The 23,250-nt window shown below is 37.6% G+C and overlaps 1 protein-coding gene across 3 annotated transcripts in view; it reads right to left on the reverse strand.

Annotated features, from left to right (window-relative positions):
- Positions 1–23,250, reverse strand: part of DCP2 (decapping mRNA 2) — a 52,109-nt gene that overhangs the window by 17,678 nt on the left and 11,181 nt on the right. For 2 of the 3 annotated variants that reach the window (XM_032844795.1, XM_032844787.1), the window contains exons 2-4: positions 17,131–17,282; positions 13,851–13,978; positions 13,382–13,480 (exon numbers count right to left, since the gene is read on the reverse strand). In XM_032844795.1, coding sequence (XP_032700686.1) covers positions 13,382–13,480; positions 13,851–13,978; positions 17,131–17,282 — 379 coding nt within the window. The remainder of the gene's footprint in view (positions 1–13,381; positions 13,481–13,850; positions 13,979–17,130; positions 17,283–23,250) is intronic. The other variant, XM_032844803.1, reaches the window with a different exon arrangement.

The following is a 23,250-nucleotide window of genomic DNA, read 5'->3' on the forward strand; positions in this document are numbered from 1 at the left end:
AGTTCTGAAAGCCACTCTAGCAAATTAAACCGAAGGAGGGTGTCTTTGGAACCTCCAACAGGTTAGATGCACAGAAGACAACAAATTGCAACTGTCATCTGAAGTAAAAGGAAGTCTTGTAGGACCGAGCCCTTAACCTGAAGAATCTGATGACATTTCCAGGTAGACAGAGTCAGAACTGAGTTGAACTGTAGGATACCCAGCCAATGTCTGACAACTGCTTGTTGGTGTGAGGAATGTCACCCTTCCCCCAACACACACATACATTATAATTGAGTCCATAACTCTTAAAATGTTAGAATACAGCAACAGCTCCCAGTCTGTGGAGTGTACATACTGGGACCACATATGGATTTTATTCATAGCATCTACAAATCTAAATGTACACCAAGCTACAAACTAAAAATTGCCTTACACATATAAAACTGTTTCTTGGGCTCCGGGATGCCTCAGTTGGTTAAACATCTGTCTTCAGCCCAGATCATGATCCCAGGGTCCTGCAATAGAGTCCTGCACTGGGCTTCTTGCTCTGTGAGGAGTCTACTTCTCCTTCTCCCTCTGCACCTCCCCACCCTGCTAGTGCTCTCTCTCTTGCTCACTCTCTCTCAAATAAATAAAATCTTAAAAAAAAAAAAAATTTAAAATGAAAACTGAATTGTGATTAGTACTAAAACTTAAACGCACAGATTCCAAAAGTATAGCTACAACTCCATGTGTTGGGGTTGGCAGGGTGGGGAGATGGATGCAAAAAAAACTGAAAACCAATGAAACAGACTCATGTTCTAAAACTGCCTTCCCTCAGCAGTGCCTGAAGGGCTGGAAGAGAAGGAATTGGGAGAACATAAATCTCAGGAACTGATATTACATCTAACCTTCACCTCTTCTCTCAACTAGAGAAACCACACTTACTCTGATTAAACCACTGGTCTCTTCTGGACTTAAAAGTTCTCCTTCAAATAACATCTGCATTACTCTGGCAAAGTCCTTCCCCCACTTCACCCCCACCAATCAAAAAGGCTTTGAATTCTCAGTGGTTAGAACCCATTTTGGATCTTTTACACATTCCTAGTTCCTCCCCCTTCCTCTGGTTCCAGCATCTTTTAACCACTCAGTGGGACAAAAGATGTTAAAACACATGGACAGGGGCACCTGGGTGGCTCAGTGGGTTAAGCCTCTGCCTTCGGGTCAGGTCATGATCCCAGGGTCCTGGGATTGAGCCCCGAATCTGGCTGTCGCTCAGCGGGGAGCCTGCTTCCTCCTCCTCCTCTCTTTCCCTCTCTTTCTCTCTGCCTGCCTCTCTGCCTACTTGGGATCTCTCTCTGTGTCAAATAAATAAATAAATATTTAAAACACATGGACAGGCTTGAATCTCTTCAAAGGTACAGGTATGCAGGAGCTTTTCCTGCTCATTTGTCTCTTCCCTCTTTGTCACTTCATGCACCTCTTTCTACATTCCTCAAAAAAGGCACAGTATCCTTCTCCCAGACATGTGTAGTCTAGGACTCCCAATTTAAGCTCCTCCACGATATACAACTCATTTGTTACCATTTCTGTAAATCCCTAAGCATGCTAAACCTCCTGTTCCTCATTAAAAATAAAAAAGCTAGGTGAATATACTCACTTGAAAAATGTTCTATAGGTATACAGAATATGAGAAACATTTGTATTTCCTACTTCTGGGAATGTCAGACTAGGTACCTAAGTACATATGTGGTATTGGAAAAAAATTGTCCTGTGTTTCTTTATATCTACATCTGGTATTGTCCTATGTTTTTTTATATGTTTGTCCTATGTTGTCCTATGTTTCTTTATATCTACACCTGGTATTGTAGGTATACATAATTAACAGTCTATTAAAGGTGATCAGTGACATTCAAACAAAGCAAAACTGTTATCTTTCCCAGAATAATCTGAAGCTCCATGACAAAAGTTTCATACCTCCCCATATCTTAACATTTATATACACAGGACAATGTAATTAAAACCATCAATCATGTGGATTTATTTCACAATGCATATATGCTATCTGATGTTTCCATTAAAGCAAAATCCAGATGCTCTAGTTTTCCTTTTACTTAAAACAAAGGTCTACTCTACTGTTTGAGACAGAGATTAAAAACATTTTTGATTATATATTAACCTTGATAGATATTAGATTTATAACTATAACAATTAAGACTGCGGCACCAAAAAAAAAAAAAAAAAAAAAAAAGACTGAGATACCTAAAAGTTTGCACATCAATGATACAGGAACTGCTTCTCTTTATCAAAGGGAAGACATAAACCAGAAGACATTAACAGTACAATCCACAATATATCAGAAAGCCCTATGTATCAAGAGAAGTAACCCAACTTTTAAAAAATGGGTAATATACAAGTGGGTATTTAATTAAGAAAACATACAAGTGGCCAATAAGAACATGACAATGTGCTCAAAATCATTTAACTTTAAGAAAATGCAAATAAAAATACAATGATAAAGCACTGCATTCCCATCAGAATGGCTAAATTTTTTCATTGAAATATAATTAATGGATAACATTACTTTCAGGGGGTGCCTGGGTAGCTCAGTGGGTTAAGCCTCTGCCTTCAGTTCAGGTCATGGTGTCAGGGTCTTGGGATCAAGCCCTGCATCGGGCCTTCTGCTCAGCGGGGAGCCTGTTTCTCCCTTTTGCCTGCCTCTCTGCCTACTTGTGATCTCTCTCCCTCTGTCAAATAAATAAATAAAATCTTAAAAAAAAAAAAAAGATTGGTCTCTCTTCTCCCCCCCTTCCCCTCCCTCACTCTATCTCTCAAAAAATAAATGAATAAAAATTTTTAAAAAGCATTAGTTTCAGCAGTACAACACAATGATCTGGTACTTGTGTGTTTTTTAAAGATTTTATTTATCTGACAAACAAATATTTACTTGGCAGTGAGAGAGGGAACACAAGCAGGGAGAGTGGGAGAGGGAGAAGCAGGCTTCCCATTGAGCAGGGAGCCCGATGTAGGGCTCCCTGGGAACATGACCTGAGCCAATGCAGATGCTAAGGACTGAGCCACCCAGGCGCCCCTAATGATTTGATATTTGTATACAGTGAAAATTACCATAAGAGTTTTTCTACTATTATTGAGATATAATTGACATATATCACTGTATAAGCTTAAAGTGTACAGCATAATGCTTTGACATAAATATACTGTGAAATGATTACCACCTTAAGTTTAGTTAGCAACCATTGCCTCATACAGCTACAGTAAAAGGGAAAAGGCAAAAGTATTTTTTTCCTTGTGATGAGAACTCTTAAGATGTACTCCCTTAACAACTTTTATATATATCATACAGCAGTGGTTACCTATAGTCATCATGCTGTACATTACATCCCTACCACTTATCTATAATAGGAAGTTTGTACCTTTTGACCATGTTCCTCAAATTCTCCCTACCCCCCACATCCCCACTCTGGGAACAACAAATATGATCTTTTTCTGAGACTGGTTTTTTTGTTTTTTCTTTCTAGATTCCACATATAACTGAGATCATACGACATCTGTCTTTCTCTTATTTCAAAATCTTAGCATAATGCCCTCAAGGTCCATATATGTTGCACAAATGGCAGGATTTCCTTGTTAATGGCTGAATAATACCCATTTTGTGTGTGCAGTGTGTGTATGTATGTGTGTGTATATATATATATATCCCACAGCTTCTTTATCTCCTGTCAGTAGACACTTAGGTTGTTTCCACTTCTCAGATACTATAAATAATGCTGCAACCATGGGTACAGTATCTTTTCAAATTAGAGTATTAGTTTCTTTTGAATATAGTGGAACTGAAGTGGAATTGCTGGATCATATGGTAGTTTTATTTTTTGAGAAATCTCTATACTGTTTTCCATAGTGGCTATACCAGTTTACAATCTCACCATCAGTCCCCTTATCTTCACATCTTCACATTTATCTTTTTGATAACAGCCATTCTAACAGGTGTGAGGTGATACCTCCTTGTGCTTTTTTTTTTCTTTTTGCAGTTTTGATTTGCAATTCCCCTAATGACTAGTGATGTTGAATACCTTTTCATGTACCTGTCGGTATTTGTAGCTCTCCTATGGGAAAATGTCTATTCAGGTCTTTTGCTCATTTTTAATTGGATTAGTAGGGGGGTTGTTTTTGTTACTGTGTTTAGGAGTTCTTTATATATTTGGGGTATTAACCCCTATATAATTTGCAAATGTCTTTTTTCCGTTCTGTAGCCTTTTTACTTTGTTAGCACTTTCTTTTGCTGAGGCTTTTCAGTTTGATGTAGTCCCACTTGTTTTTTATTTTGTTGCTTGTGCTTTAGGTGTCACATTCAAAAAGCACTGCTAAGACCCACGTCCACGAGCTTTTTTCCTATATCTCCTTCTAGAAGTTTCATGGTTTAGGTCTTACATTTAATTCTTTCATCCATTTTGAGTTAATTTTTATGAGTGGCATAAGACATGCATCTAGTTTCATTATTTTGTCAATGCCTAATTTTCCCAGCACCATTTACGGAAGAGACCACTTTCCTCCCTTGTGTTTTCTTGGCTCCCGGGTTAAATATTAGTTGACCGTACATGCTTGGATTGGGTTTATTTCTGGGCTCTCAATTCTGTTCCTCTGATCCATTTTTCTGTCAGTACCACACTGTTTTGATGACCTAAGTCTTACAGTAGCTTGAAACCAGAAGTGTGATGCCTCCCATTCCGTTGTTCTTAGGACTGCTTTGGCTATTCAGGGTCTTTTATGGTTCTGAACAAATTTTAGGACTGTTTTTTCCTGTTTCTATTAAGAATGCCATTGGAATCTTGACATGGATTGCACAGAATTTATAGATGACTTTTACCAGTATTGACATTTTAACAATATTAATTCTTCCAATCCATAAACATGGGATAAAATTGTTGGAATTTCTCACGTTGGCCTGGATAACTAGAACTTTCATATTTAGGTGGTAGGAATGTAAACTGGTACAACCACCCAGAAAACTACTGGCAACAGGTTTACATCATCTTTATGACTAAGCCACACCTAGAGAAAGGAGAGCTTATTTACCTCAACAAAGACATATAAGAATACTTGGAACAGTTTTATTAATAATAGCCAAAAGCAGGGTGCCTGGGTGGCTCAGTCGGTTAGGTGTCTGCCTTCAGCTCAGGCCATAATCTCAGGGTCCTGGGATCGAGCCCTGCAATAGGCTCTCTGCTCAGCAGGGAGTCTGCTTCTCCCTCTCCCTCTGTGCTTGGGTGCTTGCTCTCCCCCTCAAATAAGTAAATAAAATCTTTAAAAATTAATAATAATAGCCAAAAGATGGATACAATCCAATGCATAAGAGATAAAGCACCGCAACTATCTGTACACTGGAATACTAAAGAGCAATAAAAAGAAACCGAACTACCGATATATGCAGTATAAATCAATCTCACAGATTTATATGGAGACAAACACATAAAACAAAGTACCTAACACAAAATCCTTTTAATATGAACCTCAAGAACAAGCAAAACTAATCAATGGTGATAAAAGGCAAAGTACTGCTTCCCTCTAGGAGGTGTGGGAAAACTGGGTATTAACTGAGAAAGGGCAGGATAGAATCTTCTGAGGTGCTGGCAATATTCTGTATCTTGATCTGAATGTTGGTTTCACATATATACACATATATAAACATTATTAAATTGTTCTGATTAGCTTCCTTCCCTGAATAGTACTTATAATAACAAATAAGAATACATACCTAGTCATGTAAGTCTGTATGTGAGAAACTACGCTGAAAGTAAATAGTATAATCCAAGTTCCTTGTGAGCAAAACCTGTTAACTTTGTGTTACAAATAGTATCTAACTACACACACGCTTAATAAAATAAATATTGAGGGGCTGCTAGGTGACTCAGCTGCTAAGGATCAAGCCCCACTGTCAGGCTCCTTGCTCAGCAGGAAGACTGCTTCTCCCTCTCCCTCTGCTTGGCATTCCCACTGCTTGTGCGCTCTCTCGCTATGTCTCTTTGTCAAATAAACAAAATCTTAAAAAAAAAAAAAAGTACTGAAGAAGACTGAGGAATTTTTCAAATTAAAGGAGACTGAAGATATGTAATAATGTAATGCAAACACAATGCCTGAGCCTGGAAGAGAATCCTGGATGGGGAAGGGGTTGAAACTGCTGAAAGGAATATACTGGGGCAATCGGTAAAGGTGAACATTAAATACCTATTAGATAACAACACCTACCAAAGTTAAATTCCTGAATTTGATAATTACACTGTGATTACATAAGGGAACTTCCTAGTTCTTAAAACTTATCTGCATTAGTATTAAGGGATTAAGGTGCATGATGTCTGCAATTTACTCCAAAATTATTCAGCAATAATAATAAAAACCAAGGGATGTCTGAGTGGTACAGTCGGTTAAGCATGCGACCCTCGGTTCTGGCTCCGGTTGTGATCTCACGGTCATGAGATCGAACCCTGTGTGGGGTTTCATTCATCTTGGAGTCTAGACTCTCCTTTGGCCTCTCCCCACCATTTGCTCATCTGCATGTGCATACACCTTCTCTCTCCCTAAAATACATAAATAAATCTTAAGGGACACCTGGGTAGCTCAGTCGGTTAAGTGTCTGACTCTTGATTTTGGCTCAGGTCATGGGATTGAGCCCTGCATCAGGCTCCAAGCTCAGCGGGGAGTCTGCCTGGGATTCTTTCTCTCTCTGCCCCTCCCTCCCCCTGCTCCCGTGCTCGCTCTAAATCTTTAAAAAAAAATAAAATAAAAACTGGGGTGCCTAGGTGGCTCAGTTAAGCGTTTGCCTTTGGGCTCAGGTCACAATCTCGGGGGCCTGGGATCAAGCCCTGCATCAGGCTTCCTGCTCATCAGGTAGTCTGTTTCTCCTTCTCCCTCTGCCCCCTCCCCGAAAACCCACTTGTGCTCTCTGCTGTCTCTCCTGCTCTCTCAAATCAGTAAAATCTTTAAAAAATAAAATAAAAGCCATATGCACATATATAAGTGAATGTAAAAAAACAAGTACGGCAAAATGTTAGCAGGCAAATCCATTCTTTGTATTATTTTTCTCTATACTACTTGAAATTATCTCTATCAATATATTTAGTGCACTCAAATATATACTGTGTGCTTAGTAAGCTAACAACTACTATTCGATGCATGGGCTTCAGGAATTAACAGAGCAAGCACTGCTCTTCAAGGAGCTCAGCCTAAAAAAGAAAATAGTTGTCATCGGGACATACATGGCAAGAGGTAGGAGGGTACTATAAGAATACATAACTCAGCTCTGGGTTAAGGTGTGAGTTGTGAAATGGGGTGGTCATCTGGAGAAGGTATCATGGAAAGCATCCTATTCTGCTGGATACACCTGAGCTGGGACTTGAAAGATGAACAGGAGTTAGCCACATAAGAAGAAAAAGGCATTCCATTTAGAGATATGGGGATGGCTATAGCTGGAATCATATAGAAGGAAGTGGTACAATAAGAGGCAAAATAAAAAGAGCCATCAGCACTAAACACAGGCAGCTTCAAACCCTGTACAACCAAACTTATAACAAGTATAATGAAGTAACAGATATAATGTCTCAATTCTAAAAGTGATTAATAATCAATTTGCCTCTAAAGTTAGGAATCCACTCTCATTAGACTTACTGGGAAAAGTTTTTAGTAACTCACTTACATATAAAGATACCAAAGACAAAAATTTCAGTATCATCTTCTGTGGATAAAATTCATTTCTGTATTTTAATACTTAAATTTTCCTAGCACACAGAAAAGGATTAACTTCCCAAATGATATCAGATAAAATTCCTAAAGTAAAATTTTAAAATGTGCTGAAAAAGCACCAGCACAAACAGATAAAGAAATCCTCTGCCTACTGTCCTTTTATAAACTTACAGGAAGAGGTAGAATAAATCCACCAATACTTCCTCTGTACAAATTCTATCAAGATTGAATCACAACACGCAGGATTAAATGCATAATAAAGGTTTCATTACAATAAAATATATTGTTTTGCTAAATAACAAGCAACAAAAATAAGTCCCAAAACAAGTGAATTGCCAAGTATCATTTACTTGCGCAACAACTGGTGTTTCACAACAACAATAAAAATACACTGAGGTTATCCTAACGCATCCTTTCAACAGTATCTAGAAAACATTTTTCACATATTTGTCCTAAATCTACTTCACTGAATAAAAGTAATCAGAACCCAAATAACAACGGTGAACCAAAAGGTCAAGGATTGGAAACGATCACGATGACACTAAGCTTTCTGTTGACAGTTATATTCACACCTTGTCCCTGAGAAGGCTGCCACTGCTTCTTTCAGTTCAGCCCACAGACACAGCCCTTATAAGATGGGTCAGATTCTACTATAACAAAATACCCCTGGACAGCCATAGATAATGGAATAAGAACAGTAACATAACTAAAATAAACCAAATTAATTTATCATTAGCGACTTAAAAGGGTAAGCACCCATGACAGAACTGCATAACTTAAAAGTCCAAGAAAAAGCATTTAAGGCATCAGCCTAGCTAATGGAAGCTAAAAAAAATCAGAACTCCTCCTTATAGCTTAACACAAGGGAAAATGAAAAGAAAGATTGTTATTTTTCGGAGGAGTTTGTGGTAATATCCCAATCTGGTTTTAAACTAAAACTTACAGACAGTAGTACATCCTCCCACTACCACCACGGAACAGTACTGCAGCACCATCAAGTGGCAGAAGGACACACTACAAGTCTAGGACCGCTAGGTGAACACTTTGATACTCAAAACGGCAACTGCTATGAACTAAAACTTCATCTCACCAATATTCATGTTGAAGGCCTAACCCTCAATGCGACTGTGTTTGGGGAGAGGGCCTGTGAAGAGATGATAAAGGTAAAATGAGGTCATAAGGTTGGGAGCCTAATCCAATAGGACAGATGCCCTTATAAGAAGAGGAAGAAACACAGGCACCCAGGTGGCTCCGTGGGTTATAAATAAGCCTCTGCCTTTGGCTCAGGTCATGGTCTCAGGGTCCTGGGATCGAGCCCCGCATCGGGCTCTCTGCTCAGCAGGGAGCCTGCTTCCCCCCCCTCTCTCTGCCTGCCTCTCTGCCTACTTGTGATCTATCAAAAAAATAAATAAAATATTAAAAAAAAAAAAAGAAGAAGAGGAAGAGGCACTCACAAAGGCACCCAAAAAAGACCATGTAAGCACAGTGAGAAAGCAGCCACGTGCAAGCTGGGATGAGAGCCCTCACCAGGAACCTTATGAGCGGGCAACTTTATCTTGGGAGCCTCTAGAATTGGGAGAGATAAATTTCTGTTGTTTAAGCCACTCAGGCCATGATACAATGTGCAACCTTAATCTTAAAATTTTTGTCTCTTTATATAACAGAGGCAACCATTTAAAAAATCAGATGTAGGGGCACCTAGGTGGCTCAGTGGGTTAAAGCCTCTGCCTTTGGCTCAGGTTGTAGTCCCAGGGTCCTGGGATCCAGCCCCACATCGGGCTCTCTGCTCAGCGGGAAGCCTGCTTCCTCCTCTCTCTCTCTACCTGCATCTCTGCCTACTTGGGATCTCTGTCTGCTAGATAAATAAAATCTTAAAAAAAAAAAAAAAAACAGATATAAAAGTCAACTTCTAATCCCGAAATTTACAAAAATTAAAGAAAAGGTTTTTTTCTGACAAGTTCCTTTATCAGCAAAAAGAGGATGTTTCTTAGATCAAAAAGGTTAGAAGGATTATTGTTATTATCAAAAGGGAAAAAATCTTTCCCTGAAATTGAGACTACAGTTCCTAAGAATACTTGCACTTTCCTCAGAGCAAGACAAAAACTCTAAAACAGAAAAACAAAAGTGATTCGAATCAGAAAGGTAAATATTATTAGAAAATATTTATACTTAAAAATCACAAATTCCTTCCATTTTCATCTATGTGTTAAGAAATACTCATTTACAAATATTCCTTGACTGCCTATATTGTAGTAGTCAGGAACATGGACTCCAGTACCAAACACCAGTGTTTTGCATCCCTGTTCTGCTGTTCACTGTGAGACCTTGGTATATGACTGAACTCTCCCATAATGGTTGTATTCCTCCCCACAAGACTCTCTATAGCATCCTATCATTGACACTCCATTCTCCCACTCCCCATGCCTCTAACAGATTTCATTTACTTTCTTAGAAACTGTGGTGATCTACAATCATTACTGAAATTAGCACCACATGAATTGGACAATCTTTTACCTTAGTATCCCAGAGCAGAAAACAAGATAAACTAAACTGAAAACTAGTGCCTCAGCACACAGGTTAACTGCCTCTGCACCCCCCATTCCCTCCCCCAATACTTTATTTCTGCATCATCCTGACTCTTTATAATATAGTGTATAAAACTGGTCAGAAGCAAGGTTCTAGTGTTAGATGTAGATAATTCCTTAGACATGGGATAGTTCTCTTCAGTTATGCAAGTTTAAATACTTGATTTCCTCCAAGTTCCCTCAAAAAGATCCAATTAAAAAGACAGATCTCACCAAATTTAGTCCAAATTTAGACTGTTTTCTAGTTAATGCAGTGTCTTTTCTGGACCCAGACAATTATCTACTGCTATAGGATTAACCTAACTCTACATACAGAACTACACATCAATTCCTCTAAGTAGGATGCTATGATTTCCACTTGTCCTTCCTTTTGAGCAAGAGAATCAGAGTTTGAGGACATAAAAGGGAGACTTTACACTGCTCCAGTTCATCTCCTACCACCTACAAAAAGGAAAAGGAAAGCTCTTACAGTATGTGTCAATTTCTCTCCTGCTACCTAAACAGCTTTTAATGTTAGGAGGTGTGTATAAACCTTCACTTACCTGGATACAATGACTTTGTCTATAAGCTGTTGAAAACACTTACTTCAATCAGCTGTTCTATATTAAATTTAAAATGCAAACCATTAATGGTTTTTCTGTGTTAAGTAACTACTAGTAGTTTATAAGAATCTTAATTATTATTGCTCACTAATAATTACATCCAAACTTAAACCAGGTGGTGAACACTGGTGCAGCAAAACACTGAATTAAAAAAAAATAATAAGGCAACAGATCAAAATGAGATTTGCCACAAAATCTATATTGCCATCTCAAAAGTATTTCAAAGTCAATCACTAACACCTTAGATTTACCTCAAGTTATTAAGTCCTTACGTAACTCTTCTTAATAAATGTGTATCTCACAGAGAAATTAAGTAGCTCACCCTAAGTCTCTAGGCTACTAACATATATAAGAACTATTAACAGGAAAAAAATCTTTCAACTCCTAGGCTAGTTTTCTTTCCATTATATCATGCTTCTTTATAGCTCAGGGTCTCAAATTTCAAGGATAAGATGTAGTGCAATAAGTGACCAAGGAACTGATAAATAAGAATACAGTCCACAGGGTGTCTGGGCAGCTCAGTGGGTTAAGCCTCTGCTTTCAGCTCAGGTCATGATCCCAGAGTCCTGGGATCGAGCCCCGCATCAGGCTCTCTGCCTAGCAGGGAGCCTGCTTCCCCCTCTCTCTCTGACTGCCTCTCTGCCTACTTGTGATCTTTGTCAAATAAATAAAATATTAAAAAAAAAAAAAAAGAATACAGTCCACAGTGTATCACAAGTAATACATAATTAACACCAAACAAATGTCTAGACAATAACTTATAAAAGTTCTAAAACTATTATAGGGTAGAGCTCATGAATTAATTTTTTAAATACATGGAATTTTAATTAACAATAAACTTTAGAAATTTTCCACTCTACAGAATGACTAGAATCAGAAAGACAAGAAATAACAAGTGCTGGTGAAGATCTGAGAAAAAGAAACTCCCATGCATCTGTTGGTGGGAATGCAAACTGGTGCCACCACTGTGCATAACAGTATCAGGTTCCTCAAAAAATTAAAAATAATAATAACCACATGATCCAGTAATTCCACTACTAGGTATACATCCAAAGAATACAAAAACGCTAATTTGAAAAAGTATACGCACCCTTATGTTTATTACAGCCTTATTCACAACAGCCAAAACATGAAAGCAACCCCAGCATCGACTGACAGATGACTGAATAAAGATACGGTGTGTGTACACACACATATACACAGGAGTATTACCCAGCCATAAAAAAGAATGAGATCTTGCCATTTGCAACAACATGGATAGATCTAGAGGGTATTATGTTAGGTGAAATAAGTCAAACAGAGAAAGACATTACCTTATGATTTCATTTATATGTGGAATCTAAAAAACAAACAGCAGAAACAGGCCCATAAATAGAGAACTGATGGTTTCCACAGGAGACAGGATTGGGGGATGGGCAAAATGGATGAAGAGGAGAGGGTAGTACAGACTTACAAATATGGAGTGAGTAAGACATAGGGATGAAAAGTAGAGTATAGGAAATATGGCCAATGGTATTTTAATAACAGTGTATGACGACAAATGACAGCTACACTTCTAAGTATAGCATAATGTTTAGACTTGTATCCCTATATTGTACACCCAAAACTAATATAATACTGTGTGTAAACTATATCTCAATTAAAAAAAATTTATTCACTCTAAATCTCATTGACAAATAAACTCAGATACTGGATACAGAGCTACTTGGTGGCAATCCTTCAGGCAAAAAAGATCTTTTGAGCTGGGTCTAGATAGGATTTGAATAGGCAGGAAAAAGAGAGAAACTTCCAGTGAGGGAAATAATATAAGCAAAGTTTAGAACTGAAACAAAGCAGTCAAATTCAGAGACAGAGAATAAATTCTTCTGACCGAGAACAAAGACAAATTTAGGAATAGCTAAATTTTGTGTTGGGGATAAGGGAGGGAGGGAGTTTCAATACTTAAAAGAATTAAATTTCATCTTACAGACAACAGGAAGCTAGAGAGGGTTCTGAGCAACAAATGTAAATTTCTTAGAAAAGCCAAAATTGTGTCTTGAAGCCAAGACTATAAACGTAAAACAAGGACTGTAATTGCCAAAAGGTTTTACCAATTACAAATCCAACTCTTAAAAAAGGGTAGAGAATATATCATCAAAATAGAAAGGAGTTGGAGATAACAATTAAAAATGGGCAAAAAAGAAAATGGAGGGGTGCCTGGGTGGCTCAGTGGGTTAAGCCTCTGCGTTCAGCTCAGGTCACGATCTCAGGGTTTTGGGATCAAGCCCCGCAAAAAAAAAGAAAGAAAATGGAAACAAATTAAGGGAAGAATAATAGAAGAGATATGGGCAAAACCATCTTTATAAAAGAGAAGTTACTTCATGCAGTCAAGTTCTAGAAAGAGGATTTGATGATTCAAACAATAAATCTCCATGGCTAAAAAGCACACTCAAAGCATAATCACCAAATATTACTAGGTTTCAAACTACAGGAACTCACCTCTCTAGCAGCACAATCATGAGGAGCTTCTTCTTTATTTACTTTTCCTTTTGGAAATCCCCAGCCTGATTTTGCTAGATACCCCTGAACCAGTAGTACCTATAAAAACAAGCAGAGGTAAATATAAAACTTGCTTTCTCCTTACTTCAAGTAACTGTCATAACCAATAATTTATACAATACTTGATTTTAACATCTTCTAAGAGTCTGACTATACCACTACTAGTGTGAAGGCAGGCATTCTGACCATTTTAAAGTATTTCTCCAACAATTAAATGACTTTTTTTTGCAGTAAGTCATACTACAAGTAGAAAATAGTTAAGACCCAGAATGCAGACAAAATATGCAAAATTTGGCCTTTTAGCACTAAAAGTCCATTTTAAAACCTGTTTAGAACAAAATAACACATATATTTTACTAATAAGATGAAAACAGCTGATCACTGCACTAAAATCTTTTATTACACTCACATTTTCAAGTGTCTCATCAAGAATAATTGCACCATAGGTTGGTACTCCCATTTTATATTCCTTCCATTCATCCAAAACTTTTTCCACATCTTCACCTTGAGGCAGCAAAAATGGACAATGACTGAAGAGTATACATAGTGTTAAGGAAGCTCCTCTCTCTAAATATAGCTTGAGTGCTTATATACAGATAGAAACCTATTTAAATCAACTATGAATTTTATATGAGATTACTCAAATCTTCACCTAAGTTTCCCCTTATTTTTTTTTCCCCATTTGTTTTCTCCTAAACAAGTATAAAGAAAATCTTAAAAAAACAAAAACAAACAAACAACAACAACAATCATAAAGAAATATTAACTCTGGGTATTAAGGAAGAATAGCCTCTTTCAAAAGAAATTGGGCATGGTCCCCCCATACTGGACAGTGTAAAAACTTACTTTTTTAAAGTAAATAAAGCCTAAACCTGTAAAGTATATGCTCAGCCTTCCAATTCTCCATGTCATCAAATGTCTCATCACTACAACACTGTTAATTATGAAAAAGGTGGGAAAAATTATAATTTTTGAGTGTTTCTCAAACCAAGGACATATGCTTAAGGTTCCTCAAGTCCTCTATAAAAACATATATTCTGTGTTTTTATTTTGATGTTAACCTAAAAACATGTACTATGAGCATATTTTCAATCATTTGGATGATGACATATATCAAGTATTACAACTTGATTTCAGAGACCATACTGATACTAGTACTACTCTAACCTCTGTGGGCTACCAAAAATGTAAGAAAGTTAATACACGAATGATGCATTAGGATCAAACAATATCCCAGCACAAAAAAAAAAAACAAAAACCCATTTCTTAACAGATGTAGAAAAGAAAGATATGCAAAAATGGGTAGTACAGGCATATCAAAATACCCTCAAAGAAGCATTATATTCATGTTGTGCCTGGCAGCTAGTTGGTTTTAAAAAATCACATAAATTCATTTTATGGAAACATATTTTAAGTTCTATAAGCTTTATATTTAAATTTTTACTTTGGTTTTATAGTTGAAGTAAAAATTACAGAGGCCATCAAAGAGCCCAAAAAAATCAACCATCTATGACAACATTGTAATTAGACAGGCACTAGGTTAACCTCAACATAATTAATATAATCTCAATACAATGCCTTCAATTGGGGAAAGGGAGAAAAAAGAATAAAGTATGGATACAACATCCACCATTCCATGAAGCCCTACAATTCTAGACAGGCTTGCTAACATTCTGGAAAGGTATTTCCCACTAACAGTCTGGCTTTAAATGTTTAGGAAAACCCCTTATGTGTTTTAAAGTTATCACAGGCTTTTTTCAATCTATGCATAAATTTTAATTAAATGTTTATTTCTTCCATTAAAAGCTTTACCAAAAGAAAACATAAAAATACACCAGGAACAGAGATAACTCCTAACAGTTCTATACCTAGATTATAGCTTCTTAAAAAGCCAAATCCTTCATGATTTCTCCACGGAAATCTATGACCAAGGCTTTAACAAAGATATTGTTCAATAGAACTTATATCCCCCTCTGACTCCTCTTTTACTTTTTTAAGATTTTATTTATTTACTTGAGAGAGAGAGAGAAAGAGCATGAGAGGGGAGAGGGTCAGAGGGTGAAGCAGATTCCCGGCTGAGGAGGGAGCCCGATGCGGGACTAGATCCCAGGACTCTAGGATCATGACCTGAGCTGAAGGCAGTCGCTTAACCAACTGAGCCACCACAGCACCCTCCTCTTTTACTTCTTCATAGTTAATCAGCTTGATCATTTCTGCCACTGAAATGTTTCTTCAGTCTTTCCCTCTGCTATGGCTTAGGACCTTATTGCTACAATGTCAAGTAATTTGACAGCCCATCCTATGGTTTAACCTATCCCGCCAAGTAAGTCTTCTTGAATACCATTTTCAAATGATTTGCATAATATTCCTTAGCCTTGCTCAAAAATGTTTTATGGCTAACATATTTACAACAATCAGTGTTACGTCCATTTTCTACAGTGACCTAGTTGAGGTCGGGGGGTGGTCTTTACTTCATGGAGCTCAGGGAAAATTATAGGGAGCTGAGTACAAGGGTTATTTTCATTCTTATTCCAATTCTAGCACAGTTTAGTGAATTTGTGAGTATAATTCCATTTGAATACATGATTTATAGTTAAAAACAATGACCTACAGGATAAAAATCAGTTTGGCTCAAGGTTTAAGAACCCACACATATTCCCTATATACCGGCCATCTGTTCCTAATGTGTCCCCATAAGAACTATCTCCTCAATACAAACTAATTTATTTCCTGAGATATCCCTTGTATTTTCCAACTCTCTAATTTTGCTCAATCCTTTTCTTTACACGGAACATACTCCCCACTCCTCTCTTTATAAAATCCTATATTCCCTTACAAACATAGCTTTGCCCAAAACAAAAAAAAAAAAACCAAAAAACAAAACAAAAAAAAAACCTCTAAATTCTAAAAACATTTACTATTAGAACCATAAGTAATTCATCAATTTTTTTTTTTTTTTTTTTTTGGCCTTGTGACATAGCTTCTCTTATAATCTTTAGTTTGTGAGGCACCTGGGTGGCTCAGTCAGTCGAGCATCTAACTCTCGGTTTCAGCTTGGGTCATGGGATCCAACCAGAGTCGAGCCCTGCATCAGGCTCTGCACTCAGCGGGGAGTCTGCTTAAGATTTTCTCCCCCTTCCTTTGCCCCTCCCCGCTCTCACACACGTTAATAAATAAATCTTTAAAAATAATTACAATAATAATCTTAAATTTCCAAGTGTATCTTTGATAACTGAGAAACTGATAAGTTTCTATCTTATTTGTAAGAAACTTCAAAAGCAAAGACTTCTTTGTACTTGCCACAAAACTAAAAACACTGCTTTTAACATATTAAGTATTCAATAATTACTTAAGAATTTCTGTCCCAGAAAGGTAGTGAATTAAAGATCATCTGATTAAATGGAACAGCAAGAATAAAGTAAAAATAACAGGTCAGTTCTAGAAATAGGCTATTTATTTCTGAAAGAGAAAAATCAAATTTAATTCTCATCATCAGTGCACATTTCAAGGGGTCCTCTACATAAAAATAAAAATAGTATTAAATTCTGCCTACTATTCATATTTGACAGTTTTTAGAAATAAAGGATGTTTACCTAATAACTCATAAATCTCAAAGGCGATCAAAAGAAATCTGTGCTGAAATATTTTCTTAGCAATAATGAAAGACAATCATAATAATAAAAGGATATCAGCTTTAGCAAAGTCTCTTATCCCACACTGAGGTAATCCTGGTGTGTTCTGCATGTAGAAATCCAAGTAAAACCAATGGGCAAGCTCAATCTGAAAACACACTCGGATAGCATTGTCTCTTTCCTCGCTGGGAATATGCAAAATAAATCGGCTGTCAAAAACAAAAAACATATTAAAATTACATTTACAGACTTTAATGATTGTAACCTACTTAACTGCTTCACCCCTGACCCACCAACATAAAAAAGGAACCAAGAGCAGTGCTGATCAAAGAAGCAAAATTTGGGGGAAATTACTCTAGTAAGAGGAGTCTGGAAGGCAGCTCTGCTCACCACTATGGCACCAATGCTGCAAAGGGTAGAGGAGTCTGGAAAAAAAAGTTTATCACAGGTATCTCACTCATAATAGAATTTTTTTAAGAGCCCTCCTAAGAATATACACAAATATATTCATTCATTCAAAGAAAGATGTTAGATGCTTAATCTCCACATTTAAAGTATAATAAAGAGACATTAAAGAAATCAACTCTGTTCATTAATAGAACAGATAACCTCATCTGCAGAATCTGAGTTCAAAATAAAGTATACTCACTTTTTAAAATCCTAAATTGTCTTTTCCAAGTACATTTGAAGGGAGCTGGAAATATTCTATATATATAGTATATATACTACATACATATGTAAAATACACTTTATTATTTGTATGTGATGAAGATAATGAACCCCTCTTTGTGCAACAAGTCAGAATTTTAAAAACTAAGTGAACTTAGGGATTTACAGCACTCATTAAGCAATCACCAACTGCTTCTTCCACTACATAGCCTTGTTTGGTAATGACCTCGAGAGACAAGACTGAACTACATTTAAAAAAAAAAAAAAAAAAAAAAACCATTGGTTTTTGAGTTATTTTAAAAAATTAAAAATTAATATCACCCAGCTTGATCACTCACACTATTCACTAGCAAATACTCTTGATGGTCTCTGAGTTTCAAATCAACCTCAAAACCATGTTTTTAAATTATAAAAATAATGTAGGGGCGCCTGGGTGGCTCAGTGGGTTAAAGCCTCTGCCTTCGGCTCAGGTCATGATCCCAGGGTGCTGGGATCGAGCCCCAATCGGGCTCTCTGCTCGGCAGGGAGCCTGCTTCCTCCTCTCTCTCTGCCTGTCTCTCTGACTACTTGTGATCTCTGTCAAATGAATAAATTTAAAAATCTTTAAAAAAAATAAAATAAAAATAAAAAATAAAAATAATGTAACATTCCCACAGAGGAATGAATATGTAAATGGTTAAGACAAATGTAGGTACAATAACCTACATTTCAATACAGAAAAACTTTGAGGAAAAGGGAACTTAAAGAGCACATATACTAAGAAGAAAATGTGTAACATGCAACTCTGATGGCATTAGCTAATACAAAAATCAAAACTCTTCTACATGGCATTTGAGATCCAGTCCTTGCTCACCTGCATAACCTCTTAGGTTACTCTATAAGTTCTTTATACCCAGCGATACCAAATTCTTGGAAATGTCCTAAACTATCATCCACATGCTATATCTACTTCCTTTTCCTTGTCCATCTAGCAAACTCCTGATTTGTCTTTCATGACTTACTAACACTACTCTCTTATGTAGACACACCAGGCTCTGAACAAATTTACATACACTCAGACTCCCCCTCCTTTACAATTATGTGGCTTTTACTATTATTGTCCACAAACTCCTCCGAATTAGTTCACTGAGATAATGTATTCTATCCTTGTATATTTTTATTCCCATAGTCTAGCAAATTGTTTAACAATACTTTGAAAGTGACCTATTGATAGTTGTAATGTAATGTTTAAATGCTTACATAGGTTCCTATTCTGGTTAAATGAAACACGTAACATCCACTCTGTCCCTCCAATAAAATGCAGCTATTAAAACCTTAACAAAATGCACAGAGCAGCTATTGGAGGACTATGAAAAGTAAATAGTAGCAGGAAGACTGGGGAAGACAGTATTCCAAGTGAATTTACCATTTTTCCACCTTCCAGTGTCACCTGGGCGGACTGGGGTTTGGAGGTGAGCACCAACACGAACAGAGACAGCCCTAGAAGCCTTCTAATTCTGCCTCAAGGATGGAGAGAGGAGTCTAAGCAGATCTCCTAACACTTGGAGATAGGAAAATTCTTCCTTTCTTTTCTCCTTTCTCCCATGCCCCAGCCCCCAAGCAATGCCATCATGGTTAGAGGTGGCTCCAAGAGTGGCTTTAACAGAGACCCACAGAGGCTAAAACTCTAAGGGACAGGAAACTTACTCTCGAATCCTAAGAACTGTGTGGTTCCAAGAGAGTAGGGCCAATCTCCACAGCTTTTATTCTTCTAACATCCAGCTGCTCAGTCTCAGATATAAGCAGAAACACATGAAGTGTGACACCAGAGTGGCTTTCTGGCTACAGAAGCCAAAAGGATAGACCCAAAGAGCCAATAAGTAATAGGGAGAGAGCAAAAGAGAAGCAGCTCAGGAAAATGGTCCTGGGAAATTGTTTATGAACGAGGCTCAACCCCAAGCTACACAAGCTTGGATCAGACAACAAACAGCATACCACCAACTTTGTGAACTGAACTCTGACACAGACCACTGCTAAGTCTCAGAATAGCCACTGGAAGGTAAAACAGAACAAATAGCAATGCAAGAAACTAACCTTTTATCTGATTTTATCTTACTTAACACATCTCTAAAACAAACTCTGGTTTTTATTTTCTCAGTTTGGGGCATTATTTCCATTATGGAATTAACTGTATTCCCACTCCCATTCTACAACCCCTTCTGATCTCTCCACCCACTCAACAAAATTCTATCAGTTTTGGTTAGGTTGTCAACTTCAGCACTACTAATATTCTGAAGCAGGTAAATCTACACTGGGAGGAGCTTTCCTGTGCACTGGATGATGGTCAGCAGCAACCCTAGCCTCTACCCATTAGATGTCAACAGCCCTCCCCACCCAAGGTGAAACAACCAAAAAGATCTCCTAATACTACCAAATGTTCCCTGAGGGGAGCAAAAATCACCCCCACTGATAACCACAGAGTTAGATCAGCACTCAGTCTTTCCATTACTATGACTCTGTAAATGCAATTCACAACTAAGCCACATAGTAAGCTAGGCTTACTTTTCCTTTCCTGCACAATCCTTCATTCTTACCATAATTAATAAATGTCGTATCACTGCATTTGCTTTGTGTTCTCTATTACACCTGTCACTAATTCAATCTTCCAATAGTTTCCTAAATTTTTTTTCTCAGATGTTAATTCAAACACATAGTTTCATCTTGAAGAATATCTTTGAGACTTCTTATCTGTTCCAATCTGAGCTGGTTGTCATCTATGACTGTCTACAACAATCATACACATCTGTCATCCTATGTTGTCCTTTCACTGGCATCCCATGGCTCCCTATGCCTCTATCTCATTAGATTTCCTGTTTCTTGTATCCTGTCTTTCTCCTCAATCTTCTTTCCTCTTTTTGTTGAAGTATATTCTCCCAAATCTTCTGGTGGAAAGATGCAAGGGAGATAAATACTGAGACACTCTGTATCTCAAAATACCTTTATCTTCATATTTGACAACTAGGCTAGATAAAGAATTATAGGTTGAAAATCATTTTCCTTCATAGTTTTGAAGCGAATGCTGTCTCTTGCCAGCTTCCAATTTTGATATTGACTGAAACCATTCAGATTCCTTTGTCTGGCATATTTTTTTTGGCCTCGAAGATTCCAGGTTCTTCCTTCTGTCCCCAGTGTTCTGAAATTTCCCAGTTGTCTATTTTTTATCTACCACACTGGCCATTCAGTGGACCTTGCCTATTTAGAAACTCACATCCCTCAGTGCCATAGACTGATCCTTCTAATTCTTTACTCTCCTCTGGTATTTCCTACCTCTAGTTCCTTCCCCCCACCCCCACCTTCTGAGAAACATTCTCAACTTTATTTTGCAAACCATCTATTAAGATTTTTGGTTTTGCATTCATATTTTTAATTTTCAAATGCTATGTTTAATTGTTTCAATTATGCTTTTATAGACTATCCTGTTTTTCATGATCACAAAACTCTACCTCTCTAAGGAAATCAATTTTTTTTTAACGTTTACCTGCCTAAGTCAATTCTTCCCAATTCTTTTTTTTCTTTTACTTTTAAGCTCTAGTTTTCATCTTGAGACCTATTCAGATTTTCACATTTAAGTGACAGACCACAAAGCTATTTAGAAAGGTTGTCAAACTATGAGGCACCATTTAAAGTGAGTAATCAGGCTGAGCCATTTAACTGAGGAACCACCAATGTCAGTATCTTTAGATCTATCCTCATGTGTTAGTCAGATTACCTAAAGATTCTTCCAATCTTGGACCTGGAGGGTAAAGGCCAAGCTCTGTCATGTTCTACTAGCTGAGCAGGGGAAGAAGGCTGAGGGTTTTCAGTACGTTTACAGGATATATAAATTCACTTCTGCCATATTTCAATATTCTCTTATTCTAGAGTAGATTAACACTATTATACTAGTCTCTCATTTGGGTCTATTAGATCTGCTAAGTCATATACAACATTCCCTTTTAGTCACCAAATTTTGTTGCTCATAGTTTCACCCATTCTTCCTTTCCTTGTGGCTTTATATATTTAAAATTTTTTTAAGCTTTATTCTTTTAGTGGAATCAATGTTTGCATACAACCTACGTTATCTTTAACCAAAAACTTTCATTTCTAGTTAAGTTTCTAGACACTAACCACAACCTAAAATGTTGTAGGAAAGTACATGGGACAAAGAAATCCAATCTCATTCCCATCCCAATCCAGAAAAGCCCCAAGTGAAGAAAGGTAAGCTGGAAATGGGAATAAGAAATAGGACTTTTAAAAAAGGAGAAACATGCCAGGACACCCCCTGTGCAAAGTACCCCAGGAATCCCTGGCCTATACCCACCTCTGCTCCAACCACGCTGCCAAGGAACCCACTGCACAGAACGCCCTGGGACACCCCCACACACACACTGTGCCCAGCCTCATCTCCAGCCATCTAGGCCAGGGCACCTCTGCATGGGCCATCCTAGGCCAGCCAACCTTGTTACTGTTTCAATTTCAAGAACCCTGCCAGGATACCTCTGTTCAGAGAAACTCAAACCACCCCAGCCACTGCCTATTTCAGCTTCAGTGATCCTGACTGAGTGCCTATGCATAAAGAACCCCAGGACTCCCTCTGCTTCCAGTCACTTCAGTTTCAGCTGTCCTGACAGGGCACACTCTATACAGAGAGTTCTGAGACCACCCTGGCCCATGCCCAATTCAGCTGTAGACATCCCACCAGGGCAGTCCCAGCAGAATGCCCCAGGACCCCAAGCCCACACCAGCCAAAGCTCCGGCCAGTAAAAGTCACCGGGCACACACACTGTATACGAAGGGGACAACCATACACAAGACCATGCCCCTCAATTTTAAAAGGAGCTGTTCTGCCCAATTCCTAGAAAACACGCAGAGAAACTCAAGCAAAATGAGAAGACAGGAATATGCTCCAAACAAACAGACAAAACCTCAGAGAAAGAGCTAAATGAAACAGAGATAACCAATCTACCTGACAAAAACTTCTAAGAAATAGTTGCGCTCACCAGACTGGAGAGAAGAGTGGAGGAACTCAGTAAAAACTTCAACAAAGAAATAGAAAATATGGGGGAAAAAATACAGTTGAAGAGTAACTGAAATGAAAAGTACACTACAGGGAATCAACAGTAGATTAGAAGATGCAGAAGCAACATTCTTGAAAACACACTAATGGAAAGCACCCCAACTCAACAGTTAAAAAAAAAAAAAAAAAAAAAGAGGATAGGTCATGGGATCTCTCAGGTAACATCAAGTGAACAAAATTTGCATTATAGAAGTCCCAAAAGGAGAAGAGAGAGAGATGAACCTAAGGAGTTCCACACCATGACACATAACAACTAAAATGTCAAAGATTAAAAATAAAAGAATTTTAAAAGCATTAAGAGCAAAACACTTATGTACAAAGTAAACCCCACAAGGCTATCAGTTAATTTTTCAGCAAAAACTTTGCAGGTCAGAAACAAGTAGCATGACATATTCAAAATGCTGAAAGGAAAA

This window comes from Lontra canadensis, unplaced genomic scaffold, assembly GCF_010015895.1.
Source record: "Lontra canadensis isolate GAN:19392208 unplaced genomic scaffold, GSC_riverotter_1.0 scaffold4, whole genome shotgun sequence".
Lineage (NCBI taxonomy): Eukaryota > Metazoa > Chordata > Mammalia > Carnivora > Mustelidae > Lontra > Lontra canadensis.